This window comes from Seriola dumerili, unplaced genomic scaffold (assembly GCF_002260705.1).
Source record: "Seriola dumerili isolate Sdu_G_001 unplaced genomic scaffold, Sdu_1.0 BDQW01000110.1, whole genome shotgun sequence".
In the NCBI taxonomy this organism is placed as follows: Eukaryota; Metazoa; Chordata; class Actinopteri; order Carangiformes; family Carangidae; genus Seriola; species Seriola dumerili.
Genome location: NW_019174365.1, coordinates 9,609,902 through 9,628,516, shown reverse-complemented (window position 1 = coordinate 9,628,516; position 18,615 = coordinate 9,609,902). Strand labels below are relative to the sequence as shown.

At 41.3% G+C, this 18,615-nt stretch overlaps 1 protein-coding gene across 2 annotated transcripts; it reads left to right on the top strand.

Annotated features, from left to right (window-relative positions):
• Positions 1-476: 476 nt before the first annotated feature.
• On the top strand, positions 477-18,093 carry LOC111223205 (tripartite motif-containing protein 46-like). 2 transcript variants are annotated; one of them, XM_022747266.1, is made up of 12 exons: positions 477-604; positions 4,676-4,937; positions 5,036-5,225; positions 5,737-5,935; positions 6,670-6,816; positions 7,145-7,240; positions 8,390-8,643; positions 9,718-9,839; positions 10,122-10,460; positions 14,240-14,469; positions 15,834-15,901; positions 16,395-18,093. In XM_022747266.1, the coding sequence occupies exons 1-12, from the start codon at positions 512-514 to the stop codon at positions 16,834-16,836; spliced, it is 2,442 nt and encodes an 813-aa protein (XP_022602987.1). In that variant the 5' UTR covers positions 477-511; the 3' UTR covers positions 16,837-18,093. The 2 variants fall into 2 exon arrangements, with proteins under 2 accessions (XP_022602987.1, XP_022602988.1); XM_022747267.1 differs by lacking the exon at positions 477-604 and adding an exon at positions 3,794-3,831.
• The last annotated feature ends 522 nt before the right edge of the window (positions 18,094-18,615 follow it).

Below are 18,615 nucleotides of genomic sequence, written 5' to 3'. Positions count from 1 at the left end.
CCTCACCTCAAATCCTCAAAACCCCTCACTGTTTCCATACAGGATTGATGATGTCGGTCTACATCCTTGAGGGAACGTTACTGCTCGACATATTTGCCCTCCGATAGAGGATTCAGATTCGCTTTTCCCCGTCCAATGGCATAAAGCTTTCAACCTGCTGTGTTCCACATCATTTGAAGGCATCCGGTGCGGGATGGCAAGGGTGGGGGGCGGGATGTCTGGGTGAGGAATACAGCTACAGGCATCTATTCAGCGTGGATATAGACTGAAATTAGTAACAAATTGAGGAATCGGTGTCCTCGTTTTTGTTTGTTTTTTACTCAGAAGCTGATATTTATCAGCCTTTTTGTATTGATGCGCAAAAATGTCCAGATCGACTGTCTTTTGAAAAATTATACAATTAGATTTTACCAAACGGTAAACCGGAAAAAAAAATTATAGTTACACATTTTTAAATTGTTAATATGTACCACATGGCCTATGGCCTAGATACGTCGCGATTAATATCCAGATGATGAAAAGAGGAGGTAGCTATTTTCTTAAAATGGCAGAGATGGATTTAAAAACAGCCACATCAACGATGGAAGCTTTGGTTCGTATCAGTGTGAGTATGTGTCTGTTTTTGTGTTGTCGCTGTGTGTACATTCAAATAAGGGTAGGCTATTTCTTTTTTCTTTTTTTTAATTTGAACTGCAACCTTTTTTTTTAATTTTTTTTTTTATATGTAGAACTGAATTCACGGTGTGGATGAATAGCGTGTCTCCATGTTTCACTCTCCGGAGCGTTTCTGGAAAACGGGCCTATCTGTCTTGCAATTAGAAAGAAGGCCTTTGAATTAAAATGAAATACGATGCATGTGGCCGATACAATTTAGGGGAAATCCCCAGTTCTTGGTGTAGGAAATCTGTGGTGTAAGGTTGGTTTTCTTGATGCTGTAACCCACATTAATGGAGATCCTAAAATGCCTCGATCGGCACACCATACTCGAGCTAACTTCCTCTTCGGTACTGTAAATAAATGTGCTTTTTTTGACTGTAGATATGACTGTGTTTTGAATTTTTACAAATGGCAAAACAGCGTGGGTGCAGACTGAAATGACACGTTTCTTTTTTTGGGCTCACTGGATGGTCGTTTCCATGGAGACGAGATGCAGGATCTTCGGCTGCTGCTGCTGCTGAGGCAAGGGAGAAAAGTGTGTAGATGCTGCTGTGCTGCTTGTAGCAATATAGGGTTAAAAGTCATGAATCGTTTGCAGAGGTGGTTACAAGGACTGACTTTCCCGAGGTCTTCGCTCGTGCACATGTTATATGACATATCACATAAAAATATATAAAATATAACGTGCAGCATCTTTTTATGCAATCGAGTTAGTCATTTTACCGGTGCAGGAGGAGAGGAGGGGAAAGGGAGGGGGCGGAGGAGGAGGGGGGGGGGTCATTGTTCGAGATGCACTGCCTCAAACCCCTCCCCTCTTTCCAAGAGACAGCGCTGTCTTGATGCTGGGAATGTGCACGTAGTCCACTGCTGCCATGGCGCCTAGATTCCAGGTGAAGGTAAGAATGCGATGTCGCATCGCCTGTTTCACACCTTCACCGCGCCGGGCTCGGCATTAGCAGTGCGCACTATCCATCTCAGCCCACAGCTGCGGGCCCACAGTTTGTCGTGGTGTTTGTGGTCTGCTGAAATTGCGACACAGTACATTGCACGAGGGGGCAGAAAAAAAAGGCAGGCCGGAGTTGACATTGGAGAATGACACAGAGGGACTGAGATGGACTGAGGGGGAAAGTAGGTTCCGTTAATCCAGTGTAAGAATAGTGAATATGGATCTCTTCGTTTGTTTTGCAGCAGCCTAATTGTGTCTCAACTGGGGGAACGTGCCTGCAGCTGTATCCTTTTATTTAACTGTGGAAACTGGGAGGGCATTGCTCGCATCAATCATCTTGTATATGTTAGTTTTGTCATCTAGCTGCATAATGTTGTGTGAGTTCTTGGCCTTCTTAAAAATCAAGTGGACATGCAGGAATGTACCCCTGTATGTTATCCCTAATGATTCTGCAACCCCACGCAGAAACAGTGGTATTAACAGTGGTTTATGGCGTGCTGTTATAAGTTCTCCTGATCCTGCATCACATCAATGTGACAAAATCTCCAAACCCCCTATGCAGCACAGTCAGTCGGTTTGTCTTGTCCCGATTTCTGAAGTGAACTCATAGTGTCAGTGCTGCTGCTGCTGCTGCTGCTGCTGCTGGTGGTGGTGGCCCTGCAACAGTTTTGGTTGTAGGCTGAGGTTGTGTGTCAAGGGCATCCATGTAGCAAAATAAAGCAGGCCATCTGAACCGGCAAAATAAATGGAAATTTGACATACTCCTCGTATGGTCATACTGGTTATACACAAGATCTGAGTAATTAACACACATACTGAGATACATGAAGCCTTGTAGTTAGAGTGACTGTGGATGTGAAGTCAGAGGTTTCTGCAACAGCCAGTGTGTCCTTTTCTGTCAAATCAATGTCCTTTAGCTGGGCAGTGACACGCTAACTGCTTTAGAGGTCTGCTTTTTCACTTGCCCCCCCCCCACACCCACACACCCACAAAAGCTCTGACCACTGTGGTTACATGGACGGAAGGTGCTGGTTCAGCAGTGAGGTATACAAAGAAATAAACCCATCATCAAACTGTCATATAAACTGATTAAAACGAACACTTCTACTGTGTGTGATATGTGAAATCCAGTGTCTTTGCACTGCATTTTATGTCCTGTTCTTATTGTGCCATGTGACAGTATGTACCACCATGGAGGCTGGATCTGATATGCTATGAGAAATATGAGCAGTAACGAAGCCAATCTATGGATGTACACTAGAGCTAGTGGTCATTTGTAGCCTCTGTAATACACATTTACATCCACATGATGATGCTGAGTAAAAAATATGTAATAAATACAGAAAGACATACAGACATACAGTAGTGGCTACTGGCTAAAGTGCCCATGTTCATATGCAGGGCTTGAATTGAAGAGATGCACTCTGTGCAGTGGTTGAATAATTAATGCCTGGTCTTAATCCATATTTAAGAAGATTGATGCCCTATGTCGCCGGTCTGGGACAGCTGTACCCATTGCCCTGTCTCTCTCTCAGTTCACCTCTGTCCACTATAATACTGTACTTCCTCAGTGGTAAGCCTGCAAGTATATGGCTAGGTATCAAACCTCACTACTTTTCTGGGTCCAACTGAAATGTGTCCGTAGATCAATTGTCTGAGTGCTTGGTCAGATTCATAGCCTAATGTTTACTTATTCTTTAATAATATGGTTCATCTTTTAAATCAAAATGTTGTTTTAGAATATTAATTTCTTGCATGGCTGACAATATTTAACATTTGAGAGAGTTTTCAAATGATATCCAGTATGTTTGTGTAAAAAAACAACTTGGGTGGCTATAGTCTGGAGGTGTACAACTGGCCTAATCTTCCGGTCAGAGAAAACGCAGCAATTTCACTCCTTCAGATGAAACATTTATTCCAAACATACACTGGTTTCCAAGCGTGAGGAGTTGTAAATATGACAGGTACATTAGATGTGGTTTGTGATATCTCTAACAGGAAATAATAATGACTTCACAGGGGCAGCACATTTAGAATTTAACATGGGGTATTTGTTACATGAATGAAAAGTAATGCTACCTAATAACCACAAGGGGTCAGGGCATGGACATGAATGAACACTAACATGGCGCTGATGTCCAGGTGTGTAGAAGGTCACATGACCGGACAAGACTTCACTATGTCACGGAATTCAGTGCCTCCTTGCGCCAGTTTTGGCAACATGACAGGTAACACAGTCAATAGAGTAAATCAGAGTTGGTATAACGATGCTAATTGTAGCCTATAAACTACTTGAGTACCGTGGTTACATGAGTACCTTGTGGGTTAAGATAATAGCCAGCTAATGATCTCATCAGCTCCTGAACACTACTACTACAACACTACTACTGTGACAATCGGTATTATATCGCCATGGACACATACCATCAGATATTATTTGACAGAAATTACGTTGTCATCGACGGACACTGCTGTAACAAAGGATATTCATGGAAGAAAAGACCAGCAGAGAGAGGTTAGTTAATTATTCATACAGTAGTCTGTCGAAGGGGAAGCATGCATGTGCACAGAACAGGTGTGGCGTGCTGTGATGTCACTTGACCTCCAGCAGGGACATTTTATACAGCTTGGGCCGACACTCAATAATAGCAAATATTGCGATATTTCCCGCCTTATGCGAAATCGATTTTTTTTTCTTTTCAGTTTTGCAGTTTTGCACAACCTGATGAGCCCAACCCTCATTTCACTGCTTTGTTTACTGTACATTGTACCTTGGCATTTGACAAATAAAACTATGAACTGCTGTTTACTAGTAGCATCACTTATGCCTGAAACATAAAATACAATAATATAATTATGTATTATATCGTGATATTTGGGCTGACTGTATCGAGATATTACATTTTGGATATCACCCATGTTTAATATCCAGACCTAGCTGCAGGTTTGACGTCCAACAAAAGGCTAATTGAGCACATTTGTTGCTCTTTGTACGTTACTTGGTCTTAGCCTACATGTTGTCCTGAAGTTACTCAACCTATTTTTATGTTTTCACCTCTTTGCCTCCGACAGTCTAACATGAAGAGCCTGGAGCATGAGCTGCACTGCCATGTGTGTAAGGACATAGTCAAGCAGCCCGTGGTCCTGCCATGCCAGCACAGCGTCTGCCTCATGTGTGCCTCGGAGGTCTTAGTGGCAAATGGATACCCACCTCCAGAGCTTCCCCCAGAGCCCAACTCTCCAGCCTCCACACCCAATACCCGCTCACCCCGCCAGGCACGCAGGCCTGTTCCTAAAGCTGAGCAGAGGCCCATTGACCGTGTGCTGCGATCAGGTATGAAATAACTCTTCATTTGCCATGTCAATTTAATCCATCAAACATCAATGCATTTTAGAATGATGACATGTTTTTTTGTTTGTTGTTGTTTCGAGGTCCCCATCCGCCTTCTCCATCCATGCCTCGGTCTCCGGGATATGGGACGTATCCAGGGCGACGCCGGAAGGAGGGCCCACCGCTGGTGATGATGTTCCCCTGTGTCCCCTGTGGCCGAGATGTGGAGATGGGAGAGAAGGGTCTGACTGACTGTCTGCGCAATCTCACTTTGGAGCGTATAGTGGAGAGGTAGGTACCACGAACACACACACACACACACACACACACACATAAACAATGCAAAAATATGCAAAAAAAAACTTCTCTCAGTGATATTGTCCTTCAGTGCTTATAATGTCTGAGGCTAAATGTAACTTGGGGCTGAAAAGCAGAAGCTGTGGGAAGATATCTAGTTGTGGTTGTTGCAGTTGTTGCTGTTGAGGGATTCTGCAGAGCATGCACTGCAACATACTGTAGCTACTCTGGCTGACTGTGTGTTTCCACAGTCTATTGACTTTGGGGTCACTTTATCGCCTATTCAATGCTGTTTGTCTCAGTCTCTCACACTGGATATTTTGCTGTCGCGTTGTAGAAGTTCTCACACCCTTACATTCGGCTGTTTAGAATTGTCCTCTGCTTTTGACTACTAATTATTTGCTATTTGTTTGGCAGATCCCTCTTGATAAAAAGTTATATAATCACAGCCGTATAACTGAAGACTAAAACAATATTTCTCTGATTCCCTCCGTACCATTACCAGGTACAGACACACAGTGAGTCTGGGCAGTGTGGCTGTTATGTGCCAGTTTTGTAAGCCTCCTCAGGCTCTGGAGGCCACCAAGGGCTGCGCTGACTGCAGGGCCAATTTCTGTAATGAGTGTTTCAAGCTGTATCATCCATGGGGGACGCCACGGGCACAACATGAACATATTCTACCTACACTCAACTTCAGACCAAAGGTAAGACATTGAGACACTTACTGTTCATCGACATGTGTAATATGATAAAGTTCATTTTCATATCACTTCATATCAATTAAAACAATACAAAGGCTCTCTTTTCAAAGGGTTTATAAGTTGCTAATGGATAACTAATGGCTTTATTTTAATAATAAACAAGAGACTTTGTAGTTCGGAAAAAGAAGTCTGTGAGGAAGTGTTGTTGGATAAATCGGATCTTGGAATATCCACTATTATTTATTTACAAAAGAGGCGCAAATCTAATAAGAGCAGATGGATCTGGAAGGAATACCTCCATTATTATTCTTAAAGGCTGGTGACTGGGTTGTTATGCAAATGTCTGATTGCTTTTCTTGGTGCAGTGCCACTTATCTTAAGGGGGATCAACTGTGTGTTTGCTACTCATGAGACATTTGTGGCACAGATCCTACTTTTTGATTTAGCAGTGTAAACACAAAGGTCTAATATTTTTGGATCAGATCCACATGGATTAGAACCACGGTAAAGAAAGAAGAAACATGAACAAAAGTATGTGTATATATTTGAAATAGATAAAACACCTTTACATCTGCTTCACTTCTGTGTTTTCTGAGACCGTCTGGCTGCTGTTGGATAAGATAAATACACGCGCATCCCCATAATTCTCTGCTACACTGCTCTGCTCTTTCCTCTCCCCCAGGTAAAATGTGTTTCAAATACATTTTGTTCAGATTTAATTTGACTCTCCTCTTCAGGTTCTGACTTGTCCAGAGCATGACCAGGAGAAACTGCAGTTCTACTGTAGGTCCTGTCAGCGGCTGCTCTGCCCGCTCTGCAAACTGCGCCGCATCCACACCGGACACAAAATCCTCCCAGTGGCCCAGGCATACCAAGCCCTGAAGGTATGTACTCTGAATCTGACATGATTTGAGCTAGGTTTCTCTAAATGTCCTGCGAATTGCAAGGTTTAATACACAGAATTGTTCTGAAAACTGCACTTTAATGTTGCTTCTCTATCATTTAAAATTCAATTATTGAGTTTCGATGAAGTGAAGTGATGCACTGACATCTAAAAACAGTTTTAAAAAGAAGCTTTCAGTGAATCAGAGAAAAGCAACGTACAATGTGCAGTAATACAGAACTGTTCAGTAAATGGTCTAATGTAGAGTTAATGTAAGACTGTGTGTAACAATTAAGCTGTCTGATGTGTATTCGTGGTCTATTTGACAGGAGAAGATTACAAAGGAGATGAACTACATTCTGTCCAACCAGGACACAGTTCTGGCTCAGATTACCCAGCTGGAGAGCGCCATCACTCAGACCGAGGTGATTAATACTTAGGGCTCACAAAATGTTGCTGAATGTGGATGTAACACCAAGCAGCAGCTAAATACCAACAAAATTGCCAAGGTTCCTGTCTGTTAATTTATACCGGCCTCCTTTTGTGAAGCCCGTGAACTTATGAATAGTTTGTGAAACACTATAATGTAGTTATATAAACAAATGTAAGGACATCTGAACTGTGATTAATGAAGTTGTCAACAAACAGATAATGAAAACTCATGAAGTTACATGATTCCTCCTGGAGCTTTCAACTTCATCTCATGGTCTTCATCAGCTGACTGCATTTGTTCGTTCCAGTGAAGAAGAAGTGTAAATAAGCACTAAATATTAATATAAAAATATGAAGACATACTGTACCCTCTGCAAATACACCTGTGTTATATTATATTGTCATTCATTATCTGTTTATCCAGCAGTTATTGATGCTTCACAGGAGTTATAGCCTAGTCGCTGACAAATACAGTTATTAATACACACAAAAATATTCTTATATATGCATTCAAATACATTATAGTGTGTTATAAATAATATATTTACTGCTTATATACTACTTATAGATGCTAAATATAAATATTACTGTGTTAAAATATTAACCCAACAGATGATTCTACAATGAAAACACAGAGCCAGTTTCAACCAATCAAATTTTATTGGTGATTTGGATGCTACTACTATAATTATATTATACTACTTATAGTATAATGATATTTTGTGCAACCACTTCCCATTTTCTGTGTGATCTAACATGTCTGAGCTTGTTCTCCACTCAACTGTTTTTCTTTCTTTTCCTAATATGAACAGGTTGTACTGAAATCCGTACTTACATAACGATAAAGATAGATGCTTTCCTGTTGTAGGTACAACCCTGCAAAACAAGTTCTGTCTCATGCCACAGATGAAGAAACACAGTGCACAGTAGTAATCTGTCCATTATAAAGTTCTTATTTGGAATCTGCCTCATGTGAAGGCAGACACATTTTTACCAATTAATTTAATCTTATTGATTAATCTCGGACTTCTCATAGAAAAAGCCTTATTAATCAACCGGACTTAAAGGTGATTTCAGTTAGCATCAGTTGGCTGTGAGTTGTCAGATGTTTGAACCTGTCCGTCTGTGTTATTCAACACCAGGTAAACAGTGTGTCGGCCAGAGAGCAGCTGGCTCAGAGCATCAGAGATTTGACTGCGGCGCTGGCCGAGCGCCACGCTTCCCTCACCCAGGCTCTGGAGGTGGCACGGCAGAAACGAGGCGAGGCGTTGGCTGCACAAGTGGCAGAGAGACGGGGATTGATGGAACATGCAGGGCTCATGGCGTTTACCCAGGAACTGCTGAAGGAAACCGACCAGCCCTGCTTTGTGCAGGCTTCTCGCCAGACTCATAACAGGTTTTCCATTTGTTTATCTTTGCCATCACTCTCTGTCTTGATGGAACAGGCCTTAGATTAGTTCTGTCTTTCCTTGTCAGTGTCTCTTCCTTAATTATTACAGCAAAAGATTTTACTCACACCTTATTTCTGCAGAAAACAGCTTGCAATAGGAAAAATGTTGCTCAGTATTGTTTGTAATAGCTTATAGTAATCATTAAAGTATACAGTATTTATTTAATAATAATATTTTATATGGTATTTGAGAGGGATAACTTGATTATCTCTTGGTGAGTGGATCTGTGTTAAAGAAGACATGTCACTATTTTCTCTATTTTTTCTTCTTGTTTTGTTCTAAATAGAATTTTGCCAAATCAAAAACAACCAGAACATCTGATATCTGATACATTTCTTAACTTAATTAAATAATGACCAAATGACCAAAGACAAAAAAATAAAATAAAAATAATCAAAACTGAATTAATCTTAAGTATTTCCTGTGTATCCAAATCCTGATATGGCTTATTTGTCTGTGACATAGAACAGTACCGTTGTCCAAAAACATGAGGCACACAGTCCACTGTGTCACATGTTCCTTCATCATAATGAATGTGGGCACTGTAGGTTGTTTACAGTGAATGCCACATACAGTACCCTGTCCTTTTCCTTTAAACACTCACTAGTGCACCAAATGTATATTAATCCATAGCTGAAAATAGTCCCCAAGAAATACACAATTTACTTCTGTTTGGATAACATTTGCTAAACCCTGCAGTGCCCAGCTGTCTTAGGAAGTTACTTTGTAACCTGTCTTGAATGGGCCTGAGGCTTGGCACAGGCACAGACACAGTAGGAAAAGGTGGAAAGTATTGAGAGATAAACTAATGCAATGTTGATTTTGGTCCATGGGATTTGTTGACACTAAGAAAAATATAGACCAATACCAGCCTTATCCTTTAAAAATGATCATACACCACTCCCTCCTCGTCAGTCTGTCTCGTCCTCCCATGCAGCTTGATGGAAGCATCATTTAAACACCCATCCTCCTTTATCCCTCTAACCCTGCTTCCCTTGTTTTTTTTTTCACCGCACCAGGTTGAGTAAAGCAATTGAGAATCTCCAGCATTTCACTCTGGCTGCTGATCCATCCTTCAGACACTTCCAGCTGGACGTCTCCAAAGAACTCAAACTCCTGACAGAATTGAACTTCATCCAGGGTGAGAAAGGGAGTGGGGAGAGGAAGGGAGAGGACGGGGATGGGTGTGGATGGAGATAGTGGAAGGGTACAAGATAAGGAAGGGAGGGAGTGAACAGGCAGACAAGGAGAGAATGACAGGGGCTCTTTCTCATATCACTTAGTGTAATAAAGCTGAGATGCCATCAAATATAGTAAGTGAATGTGAGCCAGCGATAGAAAGATGGTACGACTATGACGTGTTAAACCTCTACAATTGAGCTTTTTACTCATGGAAACTTCATATTCAAACATTTTATCACAGCCCCCTTCGCTCCAGTGATTGACACCCAGCGTACCCTGGCCTATGACCAGCTCTTTCTGTGCTGGCGACTGCCCCAAGACTCCGCACCCGCCTGGCACTTCTCTGTCGAGTATCGCCGTCGGGGTGTGGTACCGGGAGGAGCGTCCCGAGGCGGGCTCAGAGGAGGACTGGCCGCCGCCCGCTGGGGCTGGCAGCGATTGGATGAAGTGAGTGGGACCAGCGCCGTGATTGACAGGTTGGAGATGGACAGCGTGTACGTGCTGCGGGTGAGAGGCTGCAACAAGGCAGGCTACGGGGAGTACAGTGAGGAGGTGTACCTGCACACCCCACCTGCGCCAGGTGAGAGCACGCACTGAACTTTTAACTCATCCTCATTAACAAGTAAACGCAGAGACTTTGACTTTGGCACAGGGAAGCTGCACCCAAACAACAGAAGTGTATAGAAACAGGTCAAACTCTGCCCCAGTTTGGCAGTACCCCAGTTAACAAGGTGTGAAGTGTACTTTTAGACATCTCATACATGCAATACATGAAACATCAAAGGGAACCTGTTATGCTTTTCTTTATTTTCTGTAATATACATAATTTAAATTGCTGGATGTACATATTACATGTGGCCAAAGTTTCAAATAATGAGGTAAACACATATAATAGTAATCCCCCTGACACAACAGCTCAAGTATCAAACTGCTCTGGACTGTTGTAACAAGCTGACGTCGGCTCGCCACGGATTTCTACAGACGGTCATCCGCTCCGAGCACAGCTCCAGGTACAGGGTTTATTCCAAGCCAAAATCCTGTCAAACTTCGGTCCTCTTGGTAAATGTACATACACACTCTCCTAAAACAGTCTACTTGAATAGTATTAGAGGCAATTCGTGAACTCCAGTATACAAATAACCAACGGTGCAGGTTTACTATACAGTTGTTTGAGGAACAACTATTAACAGGCGTGTATATAGAAAAATATGTATACACAAATTGTGATTTTAAGACTAAATCCACTGTTATGTCACACAATAAGCAGGTGATGGGTGTAATATTTACTGAACACAGACGTCCTGCTGTAGTCTTTGTTGCTGCGGCTGTCCGCTCTTCTATTCTGGGATGGATTCAGGCTCAAGACATGTACAGATGGATTTGAGAAGTGGCCATTTCCAATAAATTATGCTCTGGTTCTTAGTAGTTTTACAGTTTGATTTCAGAACCTCCACATTGGTAAAAGGATGAAGCGGAGCTCACAAGCACAAGGTGCTGCAGCTCGGCAGGCTACCAGAGGGCTTTTAGGGAGGGGGGCCTTAAAGGGCCTGGAGCTAACAATGCCTGTTTCAGTTAAGGGCTCATCTGAGGGGCTACAAGACAGGCTGCATGAGATAAATAACATTTTTTGAACTGTGAATCATGCAAACCTACTGTAGCGGAGTCCTAGAATAAAAATGTATAGATGGAAATTAACATAAAATTTCCACTTTAATTTGCAAAGGAGAGACAAAATAAGAAAGAGTGGAAAGATTCTTACACAGATTTTGTACAATGAATTGATGGAAATGTGATCCAAAACAGTTCACATTCGAGTTTGAAAACATTGGCAGTGAGCAAGGGGTAACATTGTAGGATTTGGTGGCGCTGTAACTAAGTCAGAGAGTAGATGAAAAGGCAGTTGGAAGGGTGCAGTACAATGGGAAATCTGAGACATCTCTTTGTTGTCTAAGTGGATTCAGTCCATCTCCTGTCCACAAAAGGCACTTACCCCTAAATTACTCCCCAGCATCTGCTGAATGAATGTTGTATATGGAACATTAGTATGCACATGAATAAGCCATTGCGTCACGGTTTGTAAAGCAGGAGCATTCAGGTCTTCTGACAATTCTCAGTTCTATCTTCGATTTCTATAAGTTCAGTCTGTTACTGATTCGAACTGTTTCCTTCTGTTCTGTATGAAATCAAGTCTCGGTGGCTTTTGCTGTTTTTCAGTATGCTGTTAACCAGGAAGTAACATGCTGAGCCAATAAGGAAGACTCTGAGTCACCAGTGTCGGGAGCTATACTGCAAAAAGCCAATGATTCAGTCACTGATGATTTGGCACAATCGGTCCCGGCTGACGAGATGGTGCTCCCCACTGCATTGCAAGTGTGTGAAATGATGTTAATGATCTGGCCATCACAGTCTCCTGAGATCAGTCCCAATTAACACTTATGGGGTGTACTAGAATGCATCGTTGATGATAAGGAACATCTACCCATCAGATTTTCAAAAGCGTTGTCGGGTGCTAGGTCGGCTTAAACCCTGGGATGCTACAGTCTCTCCGCTGAGTTACAGCTGCAGATGATGTCGGGGCCGAAGGTCGTCCATCTCAGCACTGAAGGGATTCTTCTCTTTGTGTGGTCAATGAGTGTACATCAACAGCTCCTCGACTTATTTTAAAGGATAATTCAGTTTTTTTGGGGGGGGGTGTTCTTGTTCATTGTCTCAGCCATTGCGTTTGCAGTTATGATTTATTGATTAATTGATCAACAAATCGATCAAAATTCAGCAGTAACTATTTTGATAATTGATTTGATTAATCGATTGCAATATCAAAACTTACAAATAGCTCCTTTAAAGTCAATATGTGAACTGTCACGGATGATTACAGTGGACAGCTTGAGGAATCTTTTTTGCTTTCTCCTTAAAAAAAAGTTCAGCTAACCTGGGCAATTATATAATACTTTTATTTGATTGCATCTGTTTCTTACCTCCAATTACTTACCTCCCTTCTTTCCAGCAAAGTCGATGTATCCCCAGATCTCTGCATAAAACTTGGTGATTTCAATTCTATTGTTACTATGAGGAAATGTCCAAAATTAAAAAATATCCTTTAACCCATTGGCGCTAAAAACAAGAATGTCAGAAGGTTCATCCATCACTTTCATAAAGTGTAATTTTTATACATAAAGTGTCTTTTTATATCTTCCACCCAACTATGAGTCTTTCTACTATTTTTGGTTAACGACGTATAGCCACTTAAATCAGTGACAAGTGTATGACAGCTACAACAAAATCTCATTATATCCATACAGCAAGCTGTAGTTGATGTCATCTTGGAGCCATTCATCTCTTCACGCCAACTATTATTTATCAGTCACAATAAAAGCATCAGGATGGTTACCATGGTGAAACACTTAATAATTCATTCTCTTTCTTTTCTACCTATTCCCATCTCCTTTTTCCATTTTTTACCCACCATTCTCCACTTTCAGCACATCCTCATTTTCTTCCTCTTTGTTTTCTCATCTTTCTCTCATATATCATTTCCATTTCACAGCTTTGTACTTGTCATCCTCTTCTGCGCTACTTCCACGCTGCCAGTCTACGTGCCGCCTCCGGAACGTAAGAAGTGCATTCATATCTCTTCTTGGCCACACCTCCGTTCCCCATGCAGCATAATTATCTCCTCTTCTCCTCTCTCTCTTTGTGGTCATCCCATGCATCCTCTGTTCTTCCACCCCCCCCCCCCATCTAGACACCCACTCACCGTCTGGCTCTCACTCTACCTCCTTAAACGAGATCTGTCCGAGCGCTGATGATGAGGTTTGCAGTTTGTTAAGACCTGAGGCTTAACAACGTGGATCGGATTCAGATCCAGGGCTTTTTAATGGTGGAGTTGAGTGACTGGTGAATTCCTTGTGTCCCTGTACTGGAGGCTGTTGTTTTCCTTCCTGCTGTTGCGTATGTTTCCCCTGTAAGATGTATTTGAAAGATCTGCACTCCCCACAGCCAGAACGTCTTTGCGACACCTTTTGTATTTTACTCCCTGAGTCATCAATGTATGGATCAGTGTCCTTTTCTCTTCCAGTGCTGTTGGGAGGAGGTGCATGCCTGCTCTCTGTTCCCCTCCCTTTAGTCTCTTAATTGTTTATTATTCTCCTAATTTCTCTTCTCCTTGCTGCTTTCTGATTGTAAATCTGTACCACTCCCCCTCCGTTGCTTCCCAAACTTCTTCTGTTGCTTCTTAACCCCCTTATATGTCATTTCTGAATGCACCTGTCTTCTTTGTCTTCTCTTTACCCTCGTGTTTTCTTCCCTCCCTTCTCTTTCTGTTTTCCGTCCCTGCCCCTTTCTCTGCTGTGTCCCTCCCAGTGCTCAACTTCTACCTGGACTCTCGCTGGGGTCTCCATGCCGACCGGCTGGTGGTCAGTAAAGAGCAGCGCTGTGCTCGTAGCGTCCCTGGTCTCTCTCTGCTGCAGGCCGCTGACCACGCCCTCACTTCCTGTCACCTGACCTCGGACCTCCTGGTCGGGGATGTAGCTATTACACAGGGACGTCACTACTGGGCATGCTCAGTGGAGCCTGGGTCTTACTTAGTGAAGGCAAGTAAAGTCAAGTAGTAAATATATTATACGTACAGAATACTACATGTATTTAGTCCATACTGCTCAGTTTATTGGAATCATGATCAGACTGTAACATTAAAGCACAAGTGACATTAAAGCTCGGTTTCAAAGATTTTCTTTATTACATTAAACATTAATAAGTAACAAAGGTTTGAACAAAAGTTCCTTTTCTATTATTTACCAAGTTTAACACAAAAATGCTAACTTGTTTCATAATGACTGTGTGGGTGTGGTTTGATCAGATTTATAAATCTGTGTCTTGACCTGTTTTCAACAGAGCCCTCTGCCCCACTTCAAACCAGTGAGAAGAGCTTAGTGAAAAACACAAAGTACAGAAATCTCTTTTTGTGTTCATGTAGGGTCCAAATCGTTAATAGTAAGAAGCTGATTGAAAAATGTATTTTTAGGGCCTTTAACTGATCAACATTCTGATCAGCACTGTTACGAAACTTAAATATTTTGGTTCAAAAAACAGATTTTTAGATTTAAAGTTCAGGGTCACATTGTGATGCTGCAGCGAGAAAGCTGGGGCCTGCTATTCCTAAGATCTAGAACGAATCCTGTCCTCAAATATGTCTGATATTTGTCACGAGACAAGTGTGAAGTACCTGAATTTGCCCAGTAATGCCTGTGCTGCTGAGAGTTTTATGCACTGCTGTTTTTAATTTAAGTGGGTAATGACAAGGAAATAAGGATCAAATAAAGTTTTGGTTTCTTTTAAGGTGGTTTTAGCTCTCTTTCCCTCTCTGGCTCTCTTTTAAAACTAAATTCCCATCCAGTTTCAGCTATGCAGCAAATGGACACATGGTTCTTTGTTAACTTTGGGAAAAGTAGATAGATAGATCATGCCTGAGCCAAAACATGTGTGATTTGTAGAGGTAACAATGTTTAAAGTATGTATGACAGTTAGCGGGAAAAGAAGCACAACACAGAGTGAGAAGCTTTGGCCCCCACAAACCTCCCATGACTGCGTGGTTTCAATGGAAATGACAAGTTTACAAAGAATAATGAGAGGATTTTGCGAGTGTCTTATGTTTGTCTATATTGTATACATATGTGCATTCTAGGACTACATATACTAATGCTTTAATTTGTATTGTATCTAATATGATCAGATTAACTCAGTGATTACAGATGTGTGGTTTAAAATGAGTTATTTTTCATGAAATAGTACAGGAAATAATCACCTGAGAAAGGCCTATCGTCTCTTAAAAATGCTTTTGTTTCTGCGTCACTTCACATAATTGTAGCTGGGGAAAAGAGAGCATTGGATCAATCAGTTGCCACAAGACAAATGCTTTGGTAATTACAAATTGTTTGCTTTTTTCTCTTTTGAACAGGTTGGCGTTGGTCTGGAATCTAAACTGCAGGAGTGGTTTCACCTTCCACAAGACATGGCCAGTCCACGGTGAGTAGCTGTAATACAATCTTTCCCATTCAGTTCTAATCACTGCTTCTGTAGTACATGGAAAGATTTTGGAGAATCTTGGCTAAATTGAAAAAGAAAAATGAAATTATAACCTGGTATAAAATAAAAACATAAATAGGATTCTAAATTGATTTGAATTTGATTTGACTGAGCTTTAGTATATTTATTCACAATAACCAAAAACCAATAACCCACCAACTGTGACAGTAGCACTGAGTCATTTGTAACACACGTGCGGCAATTGAGGGTGCATGGGAAATAGTTAAAAAGTGAGCGAAAGAAGTCAAAATAGGAGAATACACGTAATGGATAAATGTTTGAAACAACCCGCTTCTGCCGCGCCACGTTGTACAGAAGTAGTGCGAATGCAAACCTGACCAAACCTACTGAGGCATCAGTAACGTAAATGATGAATTCTTTTGTAGAAGCTGTCAATCTCATCCTGATTTTATAAAATGCGCTTCGTTTGCAGCTACGACCCAGACAGCGGTCATGACAGTGGAGCAGAAGATGCCTTGGACTCTGCTCCGCCTTTCTGCTTCCTCACTATGGGAATGGGTAAAATCTACCTGCCCCAGCACAGCAACCACCACCACAGTAGCCATGGGAACCGAGACCCCATCGCCAACAGCAACGGCCCCTCCTCGCCCACAGGCGTCACCTACCCGCTGCCGCCCCGGCTCGGTGTGTGCCTTGACTTTGAGAAGGGCCGTGTCACTTTCTACGATGCCCACTCTCTGCGACCTATGTGGGAGGGTCATGTAGATTGCTCTGGCCCCGTGTGTCCGGCCTTCTGCTTCATTGGTGGAGGGGCCCTGCAGCTCCAGGAGCTGGTAGCCAATCGGAACGCGGATCAGACTCCGGTCAGAAGGGTAACCATCCAACCCCGTGTCTCCAATTTAAATAACAATTGATGCCTGATCTGAGGTTATATGGTAATTTGGAATGTAATTGGTAATTGTGAAGTATTTACTCAGCTAGAGCAAAAAGTTAGACATCTCAGCGATTTTGTTTTTGTATTTAATTTTCTTTGTATGAGAAAATGTTTCTATAGCAACAAATATGCAATGTAATTAAGTTTCTTACATTTTTGTTATATGCAGTTTTGCAAGAAGTATTGCTTAAGTGGTGTCTGGTATATCCAGCACTTAATATGTAATTATACCTTTGATGCTTGCACTTGTAGCCAGGCTATATTGCATACATTTATAAAACTAATGTAGATACAGCACCACACAATGCTGTCTTTCCTGTAGAAGCTTTTACTCATTTCATGCCCATAATACTTAAAGCTTAACATATATTTTGATTTAGAAATATGATCATTATGTGAGTAAAAAAAGGTCGCAAATATTTTATTGCTCTGTAACTTGTGTTTAACCACACAGTTGAGGGCATTTCTTTGCCGTTGGTGAAAACTTTCCAGTCCTTCACCCATTATGATCCCAACCAAAGTTATTGTTTTTCTGGGATGTAAATGTGGTAAATTAGAGGTAGAGAGGAACAATGAGGCAATACTGTAATTAGAAGCTCCAATTATACCTCTGCTGCACAGCTAATCACTAGTTTCCACAGTTCTGTTTATGCATTGCTGTTTTGTATTTCAGATACGAGTCTGATGTCTGTGTGTTTGTGTGTGCTTGTGTGTGTGCTTGTGTGTGTGCGTGTGTGTGCGCTTTTGTGTGTTTACTTCACTATGTGCATGGGTGCGTGTGCGGTTTGACTGATAACAGCGTTGATTCATTGGCTGACGATGAAAAGTTGTTTTCTCGCAAACAGTTCTTTTGATTTTTTTTTTTTTAACCTTGCTTGATTGTAAGTTAATGAGCAGCGCTTCTTGTGCAACGATTAGCAGATTAAATCCATGTAAACTTCACCTGCTGGCAGATTGTTTGCAAAAGAAAAATGGATTACAGAAATAAACACTGAATAAATACAAATTGTTTAAATTACGACAACACCTTATGTTTCCCTTTGTTGTTGTTTCTGTTTAGTTAGAATTCAATCTGCTTCATGTGGATTTCTAACCATTCCCACTTCACCGTGAGGGTGAATCATCACTGTTGTTTCACCACAAGGGGGCAGCAAGACATAGCAGAACAGCAGAGGCATCTCCAACCTCTTTTTAACACACTGCAGCTATTGTAATGATTTTATTTGGAAAGATGAATAATGGCACCTATTTTCCATAAAAAAAAAACAAAAACAAAGTTTGTTAGAGGAAATTGGCAAACATAGATTTTGAAATGTGCTGTTAAAATTGGAAACTGGAAACAATGCCATCTGTTTCCAGATTTCTTTGCTTTAATGGATTTTTCATGCAGTGTATATCACCTTCCTTTTTTGTTATTATACTTACATTAACTACAGTTTCTGACTTTGTTTACATTAAGCTAAGCTAATTTAATAAAAAAAAAAAAAAAAAAAAAAAAAATTCTTAAATATATAATCATGTATACATTGCGACACTGTGATTGGCCACTGACAGTCATGAGAAGAAATCGCTGTTTAACAGCACACAAACCTTTACACATGCTGGCTGATCTGGACAACCATCATAAAACGCAACAAGACGATTCATGCCAAGTTTTTGAACTCAATACAGAATAGCATTCACTGCCAAATGGTCTCTTATACAGTATATATACAGTATATGTATATGGATTTATGTGTATGAGGGGCTGAGTAGAAAT